General features: G+C 35.5%; 1 protein-coding gene across 1 annotated transcript in view; it reads right to left on the bottom strand.

Annotated features, from left to right (window-relative positions):
- Positions 1 to 12,324, bottom strand: part of LOC138334930 (E3 ubiquitin-protein ligase MARCHF5-like) — a 75,416-nt gene that overhangs the window by 31,060 nt on the left and 32,032 nt on the right. The window contains exon 4 of the mRNA XM_069283791.1: positions 10,508 to 10,694. Within this exon, the coding sequence (XP_069139892.1) occupies positions 10,508 to 10,694 (187 nt within the window). The remainder of the gene's footprint in view (positions 1 to 10,507; positions 10,695 to 12,324) is intronic.

Raw genomic sequence — 12,324 nt, 5'->3', positions numbered from 1 at the left:
AATAGCTGATTCTTCAAGCACAGATACCTGTTCTCCTGATTCCTGCTACCAAGCCAGGACAGTATAACATACTTATCATGAAAAATTGATACAACAGGCACACCAGATAAAAGTAGAATCTATTTTATCAAACTAATGCTAATTTTTGTCTATGAACCAATTGTGTGGAGATCTGGATGAGAATTAGCCGGCGAGCGCCTTTGATCCAGCGTCGTTTGAATTTGATACATGACAAGTGTTATGGTGAACAAAGTGTAATTACATCAAGATTCTCCACTTCTCAATCCTCCCAGGACTTGTGTGGCGGACAATGGTTAAAACACTGTCTATTGATTACAAGTAAAAACTGTTGGTACTGTTCCACATCAGAAACGGCACAGGATCCAAGACTCACTTTGGTACTGGCGATGGAAATCAATTACCTGCAGCAGCATCACATATTTAGGCTAGTGTAAATTGAGGAATAGAAAATTTAAGGGAGAAATGAAGAAGTTCTAAGGGAATTAATACAATACATGTGTAAAAAAACAGAAATAAAATAATTACGAGAGAAAATGAAAAAATAGGAGAATTGACATAAGACAAATGTCAAAAAATAAAACCCAGTTTAGCTATGAGGTAGAGAGAAAAACAGGAAAGGTATATATTAAAGGCCATGATTGCTAGCTATCACCAATTTGTCAAAATATTGGAATATGACTGAAATGCTGCCTTGGTGAAGTGAAGGATATTGACTCTGGAGTCTGGATGTCCTTTTTTTCCTTGATGGAAGTTCAATGTTATAGTATAGGTCACAGTGACCTAATTAGATTCATGAGGATAATATACTGTTTCAATTCACTAAAAGGGCTGATAAGGAAACTAAAAATGATTGACATCCCAATTTCATAGTTCACAGGGGCCCTTAATGGGTCAAATACGGTAAGCCAAGGACAAATGGATGAACGGAAACACACTGGCACAAGCCAATGTCATTGAGGAGAACAAGCAGGATAGGAAAAGGAGGAAAAGAACGGGTCAATAGAACTCAAAGTTTGATGAATTTATTTGTTTGACTATTTAAGGATAGAGGTAATGAGGGACAGAGGTCATGCTAAATGAGGATGGGTTAGGAGTAAAATAGGGGCTGATGATTAAGGGAGGGGGTAAAAACAGATAATTGATAAATGTGATAATATGTTAAAATCAATAATAACAATCTCATCAATTATATTGTTAGGATAGGCTCCGTAGGATTACAGTGTGTTGATCAGTCAACACCCACATGTTCTATAGAGATTTCTCTAGGGCAATTCACAATACAGAAACACTAAATATTGATACAAATAACAATGAGCTTTTCACAATTCTAATTCCCCGTGGTACTGTGTATATAGAAATGGTGATCAATTGTCTTCATGTAGAGAGAAAAGCCAGAGTTCTAAAAACAAAACAACTATCCTACTCCCATTGCCCTTCATGACTCGGTGACCAATGTTGTGATCAGTTGTGATAAGAAATGTTTTTTATCTAATTTTTTTGTCCAAGAACCTTTTCGTTGAAGGCAGGAAAGCCAGTGTTCCAAGAGTAAAAGTTGTCCTACTGCCAATATAAACTACCCTTAGGTATTGCTTAGAATATCATTCGAGTGACCAACTTTTTGTTGTACTGAGGATAACAAGAATATTTTTTATATTACTAATTTTATTTTATTTGTCCTATTTTGAAAAATCTAAATTACAAATTGAACAAATCTTTTCTTAAAATGTAACTGAGAATAATTAGCCATTAAAAAATTCTACTCGCAACACTTTGTGCAACTTAACTGTTACAATAGAAGGATTGGCTAAGTGGAGATGCTATATAGAAAATCCTAGAACATCCTGAATGATTAGGGAGCATTCTCACTCAGTGGTAGAACACACCTTCAAATCTGTTAATCAAATTTGATAATGTTATACTACACAGAGGAAACATATAGTTTCCTAGCAAACCACTTCTGCCGAGACTTTCTCATTTAACAGTTTCGTTATCCTTAAAACTATTCCCCAACATACAAAAAAGGGTAATGTGATACGTCAGCAAAACAAACAAAGGGCAATTATACTCTGCATAAACGTGACATAAGACTTCAGCAAGTCATAAGCGTTCTATTGTACTTACATGTAATTGGTTTTCACAAGATTATTGATAAAAACATAAGAAGCACCTGAAAACCTCAAAATGTTTGAGAATAAAAGTACAACAGATAATTTTTTTTATCCTTTTTGTTCTTGGGATGTCAGCACCTGCATGATTCTTCTTCTGCTACTGATTAAAATTCCTTGTCCAGACTATTAAAAAATATACCTGTATCGTAATGAAACCTAAAGTAAATTCAATTCCAATACCTTGAGCCAATGTTCAGTTCACATGTAGCAATTCATTGTAAAAAGTTATTTTCAACCTTCATTGACATAAAGGTCAAAGTTCAAATGTCAATCTGTTACATTCATCAGGATTTGGCAATTTGGCCAAAGTAGTTCTTCACTTTTAAACCAGAAGAAGAATGATCAACATTTTGTTTGCTCGAATTTCCCTTAATCAATAACACAACATTTTTCATAGTTTAATATTTGTTTAGATTTTGAAACACATTTATTTGACTTGCATTGTATCAGATGATTTTGATTTTACTTTGAATTTATTTTGGCCATTTATTTTGGATTATTAATATACTAGCTTTATACCGTTTTACCTCATTATGCATTTTGTCTGTTTCCAACTTACACATGTGTGTAGGGGGTACACATGTGTGTAGGGGTTACACATGTGTGTAGGGGGTACACATGTTTGTAGGGGGTAGACATATGTAATGGGAGTATATGTGTATGTAGGGGGTTAAACTGTATCAGAACAGGTGGCCCTACTATGGCTAACAGTGGACTGAACAATCCTGCTAGTAATAGAATGTGCCTATAGGATATCAATAACTAATAGAAAAACCAAGTCATTTGGGCACAATGAATTTTTCATCACAAAAGCTGCTATACTCCCTCCAATCCATGGCCCCATTCACAACCCAGGTAACATAACTGCATAACCATGGCAATCGAAGCCCGTGGTATCTACCGACAGCCTGATATGTTGGCTTCAATTTCCAATGTATTGGCCTTTTATATAAGAAATACCAGAACCTCATTGTCCATGATGTAATTTTTCCTAGAAATTGTAATGGTGTATTCAATTTCCTAGAAATAACCACCAAACTGAATTATTTCATATTTGAAATATCATATTCAGCCCAGATATTGATTATTTGTGCTTGTAACATCAAAACCTTTTTAAGTATAATAATTTTCAAAAATGCTGGTAATTTTTGGTGGTGAATAAAGTATTAAAAGCTCCTCATGACTTGTGAGTATGTAAATTACGGCACATATAACTTTAATGCATGTTTGGTTCTGAATGCCATAGTCCAAAGTTATAAACATACCAAAGGGAAGGTCATTCTGTTGTCAGATTTATGATAACTTTAAAATAATCAAGAAAGTAATCAAATCACAGACATCTGTCCACATCCAATAATGTCAACAAATCAAGCTAACAAAAATATAGCAAACAGCATTCGAACAAACGACTGTGAAGTCTTTGGTACTTAGGAAATGAATTATGGCAATCTTTCTTCAATCAAATATTTCATGTACATACACAAAGTCATGAAAAAAATCACACAAAATCTTAATTAAAATTAAGGAAAAGGGAACCTATCGAAATATTTTGATAAAGTAATCCATGTTTCATATCTTTCAAAACTGAAACTTAAGGATAAAAGATTATGCTGACCAGTCATGCTTTTTGTTGAATAATGACAACACATTGCCAGGTTACAGGTAACCATACTCTCGTCAATGAATAATTGATATTGATGAGTCGGGTCTGAATTACACAACCAATTAAGTTGACACATAGAGCAACTACACATCATGTAGTGAACTAACAAGAAAAAATCAATGATTTAAGTGCAGTCACACCTCATTATGTGCCTGGCTTTGGCTCATTGAAAAATTAAAAAAGTTCAGAAATTTAAGCTTTCTTAAGTATTCAAACCTAATGTACAGTTAGTTATCTAGCTGGAAAATGTTTTGGGATGTTTCAGACAATCAAACTATTTCATAAACCTAGAAGTCACTACCTAGTGCATCTGGTTAAATTTTAGTTAAGACTTTCTGAGGAAGTAAATTCTATCTATGTTTTTAATATAAACTAATACAGCTAGTTACAAAATTCAGTTAAGACTTTATGAGGAATTAAATTCAATCTATGTCATTATTATAAACAAAGCTAGGTACAAAATTCAATCAATCTTTTTTACTTGAATTGAGAGCGTATAGCTATAGTCATTTCCCATTAGAATGACTGACTTTTCTTGGGATATGCCAAGACAGGGGTTTCAAGATCCCAAAATGATTTGAGTAAAGTACAATTTACTGTCGACGAGTCCCACCATCCAGTGATTACGTCATCCTTTGATGTGATCTTAAATGTGACATCATATTCACCTGTCCAAAAGATGGTTCTAATTGATGGTAAATCATATTTTACCCGTAACGTTTTGGGATCTTGGGAAACCACTGCATACCTTTAACAGACCGATTCTTTTCAGAGTATATTAATAGACAATACACTTGGAAAAATCAAATCTCAATACAAATGAATTGCATTCATGAAACCTTTCGCTGGCTTGACCTGTAATTGTGAATGAATTGTATTCACTAGATCACAGGTTCTCCCTATCAATGAACAGAATTCAGTTCAACTTATAAATTAATGAACGGTATTCCGTATTTTCAATATGGCTGGCTTTCTAATGAGCGCCTGACAATATTCAATGAGACAAAATATGTCTTTTGTTCACATTGATGTAGGGACTGTATTCACCAATAAGACTTCAATGTCTTGTCTTGCTATAACAAAGACTTTAAATACAAAGTCTTATATGTCTGTTCTTGGTATGAATATCTGGCCTTGTTATAAAATGTCCTGTATTTTTAAAACCCATACTGTCTTACCTTGCTATGAAAAGACTGTACTCATTAAGGCATATACTGTCTTACTATGAAAAGATGTATTCACTAAGACATATACTGCCTTGCTATGAAAAGACTGTATTCACTAAGACATATACTGTCTTGCTATGAAGGGACTGTATTCACTAAGACATATACTGTCTTGCTATGAAAAGACTGTATTCACTAAGACATATTCACTAAGACATATACTGTCTTCCTAAATAAAGGGACAGTATTCACTAAGACAGATACTGCCTTGCTATGAAAAGATGTATTCACAAAGACATATACTGTCTTACTATGAAGAGACAGTATTCATTAAGACATTAACTGTCTTGCTATAAAAAGACTGTATCCACTATAAGACATATACTGTCTTGCTATGAAGAGCATGTATTCACTAAGACATATACTGTCTTCCTCAATGAGGGACTGTATTCACTAAGACATATTCTGTCTTGCTACGAAAGGACTTTATTCCCTAAAACATATACTGCCTTGCTATGAAAGGACTATATTCCCTAAGACTCTAACCGTACATGGCAGTAACTCAGCCCAATAACTGCTGTGCACTGGCTTGAGAAAATGGATTTCAGTGTTACATAATTATCCCATCAGTCTTACAGCCTTCCATCTCTGGTCAATAACAATTACATAAAACATGTTAACAGCTCCCCTCTGGACCCTCGATCAGCCCTAGCAAACTAATACTTCTACTCACATTGGTACCAAAACCAATAAAAATGGGGTCTCTTGGGGGACATAAACACAATTAATTATCTTTGCTTCGTACGCAAAATATTCAAGAATCGTCACAAGTGTAGATGATAGATATTGCGCAGTAGCTGTATTGTGATATAAAATATAAAATTTCCTTAAATATTTTCATTCTTTTTCATGTTGATATTCAGGCGGCATATTGATGGCACCATTGTCGTTAATCAAGTAGAAGTAGATCTGAATTCTTCTCCACTTCACCACTATCAATATCTATAGACATTTTAGGTTCCTACTCAGATTTTTGGAAACTGCCAAGTTCTCTATATTTTAAGACATTAACTTCGAGTATAATATCTTGCATAGAGCCTTGAGTAAATCATTTTCTTTGGCGTTAAAATTGTGTTGGCCACTTTCAATAGAAGCACCTAACAGTTCTAAAGATAGTTATTGGTCCATTTAAAACAAACCCTGTATGGCTTATACTTGCAATTTTACCTGAAATTACTTGGTTTAAGTAGAAATTCTTTACTTACATACTTGGTCAATATCAAAGACTAATTGAACATATAAATCCATTTTGCCTAATAATAACAAAGTATTTGTTTTTCACATACATGACATGTATTTGAATCATAAGTGAGTGCTAATATGGCAAACTAGAATACTCTTGCTAATTTCTACCAATGCTTTGGCCCCATATATGTAAACATAATTGTCTCTGTAATTCCAATACATGTGTATACATTTAATAAACTGTTTTGGTCATTTAAGGGCATGCCGTAATCGGGAGAGGAAAATCAAGCATTAGAAACATATACCATTATATCTTTAATCAGTAAATAATATACTTTCCTCATGGCTGATATTCCAATAAAATCATATGTGCCGTATTAACCAAATAAACACCTCTATCCCTATAACTGCCCATTCCATTTTTTAAGGTCGAATTCCATTTAACTCAAATTAAATTCTGACTGAAAAATATGTAAGCTTTTTATTTAACATCTTCTGGAAATTGATTGATAGCATATTCTTCACAGAAATTTCGTAAAAATTTAGTCTAAATTTTGTTTTATTAAATGCTCTTAAATTTTCTCATTATATAAGACCCTTGCATTCTAAATGGATTGAATATGGTATTTCAATATACAGAGATTCTTATAAAAAGAAATCTGAATGATTTTAATTACCACACCATTCATAGAATAGCAAATGCTGGAAGATGTCAGAATTAAGATGGATTCAACAAATTTTACCTGTTCACAGAGATGAACTGACTTTGCTGCTGTTTACTTACAGTTAATCCACAGAGAACAGGTTTTATTAACAGGTTCTAGGAAGTAATATGTTACCATGGTTACCTGTCAGATATGTTCTATGATCACTGGGATCAAATCATTAACCAATCAAATCAATCTAATTACTGCTGGGAATACTATGGATGTCAATTTATTGAATAATCAAGATGAATTGGATGGAAAAGCTACATCCCCCCCCCCCCCCCCCCCCGAAAAAAAAAAAAAAGAAATCAAAGTTATAGTTGTGTGGGCCAGTATAGAATCTTGTACATAAAATTTGAAGTAACGATTATTGTTCTACATAGCATCGGGTAAATTCTCACAGCTTATTCTACCAGTCAGGTTATGAATGTTTAACGCAGACTAAAGTCAGGATTGGTTTCCACTGGGGTATAAGCTCAGCTGCAGTACAACGACCAATCCTCAAACCCATAAAACGGCCTACATTCAAAATATAAACTTTATAACCACGTACACCACTCCTCCAACCACTCAAATCCTCAACATGACAATGTGAGTTTGTAGTCTGGGGGGCCTCAGGTGGACAAATGATTACCAACATATTACCAATAGCCCTATATACTTCTGGGTTGTGAGCTTGAGGCAGATGTCACGTTCTGACTGAAGGTTTGATGCTTTTTCTCCAGGTATTCCAGGTAGAGCCTTGATAAGCATTTTACGAGTATTTGCAGAGTGCAGAGTTAAAGACTACAAGATGAATACACATAGATGCACCCTGATGACCATCAGTCCTCTTTTAGACACCATCCATACCTTACTGTAACCTTTATGTTCCAATCGAGTCACTATATGGTCACTTTAAGTCCCCTTCTATTCCCATTGGGCCACTATGGTCACTATAAGTCCCCTTCTATTCCCATCAGGCCACTATGGTCACTAGAAGTCCCCTTCTATGGCCACTAAATTAGAGCTATACACTATGCTATGTGGTATTATCAATGGTAGATCATGCTTGTCAGAAGACTAATGTCGTGTGTACAACTATTGGTTTTTATTTCTGCCATTGTGTTCACTTAATTCCCAATAACATCAGACTGTATAATGTCATTTTTTGTCCATTTGATATGTTTTTATACTTGCCCTTTGATCCAGTACATTTATTTTACATGACATTTGGCAATAATATCACGATAACCGATCTGTGTGGGGCCACGTGGCTCGGAGGATACATCGGAGTACAGAGCCAACGCCACGCTACAGAATCGGGGTCATGATCCTCAATGACCTCTGGATTACGACCTTATCCAACGTCCTCTCCAATTATTTTGGATATAATGGAATCATTTATCGAAGTAGGAGTGACATGAACCAATTCTATTTTTATATGATACATAGGATAAAAGACATTATTGGTAAATACATTTCTTTGTGACACAGAAACAGCTAGCATAAGTACAGTACAGGCAACATCCAGTAATATTACAACACAAATTTGATATCTATGACCTGATTAAGATCAAGGACAAATGTTTTAGAAATCACATTCGTCATCATGAAAGAAACCTACCACAATTCGTCATCATTGAAAGAAACCTACCAAATAGCTTGGTTATATGAAAGAAACCTACCAAATAGCTGGTTATATACCTTGGTCAATATTTTCATGATTTTTACTAAAAAATAAGAAAATTCAATTTTAATGGATGTGAGTTTTCTCGACCTTGCTTTCAGGGTATATACGACCCAACCATTTTTCAATATTTCATGGATAAAATTTTAGCGATCAAAACCAGCTATATAGTTCCTTCAATCTTCACTCAAGTATTTCTGTTATTGAAATGTCATTAGGCAATAATACAGAGGACTCCACATAATCGAATAGCGGTTATTCGAATATTTCGGTTATTTGCATAAAATTGTGCGGTCCCGATTTTTTCCTTCTTTATCTTTGTTTTTCAACTCCGTGTATTTGCATAGACTTTTACATGACCTCCGGTTATTTGAATAAAATATTTGGGAAATTCTGAAAATGAAATTGAATATTTTTCAATTTTGCAATATATTTTTAGCGAAATTCGCCGATATATGTTTCAAGATACTTCGCTTTTACTAGAAATCATCCTGGTAACAGATTAACGTTATAGTATGGCTTGTTATTTTATGCATGAGTCTGCAAAGGTATTCGACGCTGTTACGATTTACATCAGCAGCGGTTGATCATAACTTTAGTATAATCACTGACTCAAACATCTAATTAAAGCATCTGCACTTTCAAATATGTTTATTTATTAACGTAACGTACCTTAGTTCGCGATCGGTTGGAGAAACCATGCTTCCTTACAACAATCGCCATTCATGAGTAGTCTCGTTCAACCAGAGTCTTGTTGACTACGACAGACATGTACGTATCAAGCGTCTCGTTGAACGAGACAAAAAAGCATGCAAAGTCGGCGTACAATGACTACCGCAAGTTTCATACAGTATGTAAGCTTAGGATACAAAAGATACTTGCTACGTTAATTGTTTCATTGCTACTTGAATATGAATTAATTTCTGAAATGTTATCAAGCTATTCGCCGTATAGATCAACAATACAGGGAGAATTCACGAAAGACATTTAGGTCGAGTGAACGCATGGCTTCATACCTGCCGCCATTTTCGAATTCATATGCACATGTGTAAAAGCAACACTACTAGTTGATCGGCACTTTGAAGTTTAATCACGATCGTAAGTTCATTTTGCCAGGCAAATGTACGTAAATGTGTTTATTATTTAGGTTCAGAATTGTAGACACAAATCCAATCCTGTTTAGTAGAATCTAATTGCATTTGATATCGATCGTTTAGCTGTTTCTCAAATATTCACGTGTCGATCTAACGTAAACAAGAATCTAATATTGGAATATTTTTTGTTATTAAACAATTAAAATCGATTTACAACTTCGAAAATAATTACTTGTGGTTCGTTTTAAGTGTAAATAATTTACGTATTTATCAAGTAAACGAAACGATATTTATTTGCCTATTCACATACATATGTGTGGGGTCAAACGGAGGTGCAAAATGTCATCTCCGCCTATTCGAATACTCCGGTTATTTGCATATTTTCTTCTGGAAAATGACCTATGCAAATAAGCGGAATCCTCTGTATTTGAAAATGCGTGGAATTCTGAGGTAGTACTCTGATTGGACAGTGATATACCTGAAACTATACAATCATTTTTTGGGGAACTTTAAGGTAGTTTGCAGTATAAAAATTAACTTTATTTAATTTATATTGATTGCAAATCACTCTCGATGGCCTTGATGTAAGTGTGAGGTATCTTAGTTTGGGAGGAAAACAGAGAGCCCGGAGAAAACCCACGTGATCAGGCAGGTGACCCCTAACCTTTTCATGTCCACTAGGTGAAAGAAGAGCGGCTTAACCACTACAACACCTAGCCATCTTTTTCATTATCTATTTGAGGAGAAACAGTACAAAGTTTATATGTTACTTACCGTCAGAAAACAGGTAGTTGAAGAATGGCAGTTTGGCAGAGTGTTTCCTCCACAGCCTCAGTATATAGTCCTCCCAGTGAACCATCTTACCCAGGATCAACATCACAGGAATGGTCGGCAGGCCAATCAGCAGGAACAGGGGGTCCGCTCGCTCCATCACATTTAAACCTTCTTTGTGTCCTAAAACCTGGAATATACCAACATACACTTTCTTTAATATACTGGGATTTCACATGAATATTAATATACTTAAGAAGTTTCTTCTCAATATGTACTATCAATGTTGATATTCATACTAAACTAATTCCTTCGTTTGTGATGACAAAACAGTCAAAGTGTTTGACTGATGAGCCATCCATCTGTTAATTGCAAAACGAAACACAGTGAGGGTTATTTGCTAAGTATGCATTAGTTCTGGGCTGCACAATTTCCAGTAGCAACTTTGACTATCCTACAGCACAAAAACTTGGCAAATCCATACATAATTACTAAAGTGTTGTACAATTATGAATACAATAAAACAATGTCTTCTACTTAAGGATGTATGATAGCTTTTTCTTTCAATTGACTGTCACATGACCTCAAAGGAAGAACCTAAATGCCAAATTGGATCTATGCAATGTGATTTCTTCAGATTAGGTTAAGGAACCAATTCCTTTTTCTCAAGGAGGTATGGTAGCTCCTTCTGTTAGATCATCTCATATTGAAGATCTGTCGTGTTAATGGTTCTATGGTCTCTAACCAAGGTATGGATCGTGGATAAGACTTGGATCCCATTCACTCTCTAACCAAGGTATAGATCGTGGGTAAGACTTGGATCTCAGTCATTATCTAACCAAGGTATGGATCGTGGATAAGACTTTGATCCCATTCACTCTCTAACCAAGGTATGGATCGTGGATAAGACTTTGATCCCATTCACTCTCTAACCAAGGTATGGATCGTGGATAAGACTTGGATCCCAGTCATTATCTAACCAAGGTATGGATCGTGGATAAGACTTGGATCCCAGTCATTATCTAACCAAGGTATGGATCGTGGATAAGACTGGGATCCCAGTCATTATCTAACCAAGGTATGGATCGTGGATAAGACTGGGATCCCAGTCACTCTCTAACCAAGGTATGGATTGTGGATAAGACTTGGATCCCAGTCATTATCTAACCAAGGTATGGGTCATGGATAAGACTTGGATCCCGGTCATTATCTAACCAAGGTATGGATCATGGATAAGACTTGGATCCCAGTCACTCTCTAACCAAGATATGGATTGTGGATAAGACTTGGATCCCATTCACTCTCTAACCAAGGTATGGATCGTGGATAAGACTTGGATCCCAGTCATTATCTAACCAAGGTATGGATCGTGGATAAGACTTGGATCCCAGTCACTCTCTAACCAAGGTATGGATCGTGGATAAGACTTGGATCCCAGTCATTATCTAACCAAGGTATGGATCGTGGATAAGACTTGGATCCCAGTCATTATCTAACCAAGGTATGGATCATGGGTAAGACTGGGATCCCATTCACTCTCTAACCAAGGTATGGATCGTGGATAAGACTAGGATCCCAGTCATTATCTAACCAAGGTATGGATCGTGGATAAGACTTGGATCCCAGTCATTATCTAACCAAGGTATGGATCATGGGTAAGACTGGGATCCCATTCACTCTCTAACCAAGGTATGGATCGTGGATAAGACTTGGATCCCAGTCATTATCTAACCAAGGTATGGATCGTGGATAAGACTTGGATCCCAGTCATTATCTAACCAAGGTATGGATCATGGATAAGACTTGGATCCCAGTCACTC

This window comes from Argopecten irradians, chromosome 11 (genome assembly GCF_041381155.1).
Source record: "Argopecten irradians isolate NY chromosome 11, Ai_NY, whole genome shotgun sequence".
Classification (NCBI taxonomy): domain Eukaryota; kingdom Metazoa; phylum Mollusca; class Bivalvia; order Pectinida; family Pectinidae; genus Argopecten; species Argopecten irradians.
The sequence above is the reverse complement of the archived record's forward strand: the minus strand, read 5'-3'. Positions and strand labels throughout refer to the sequence as shown.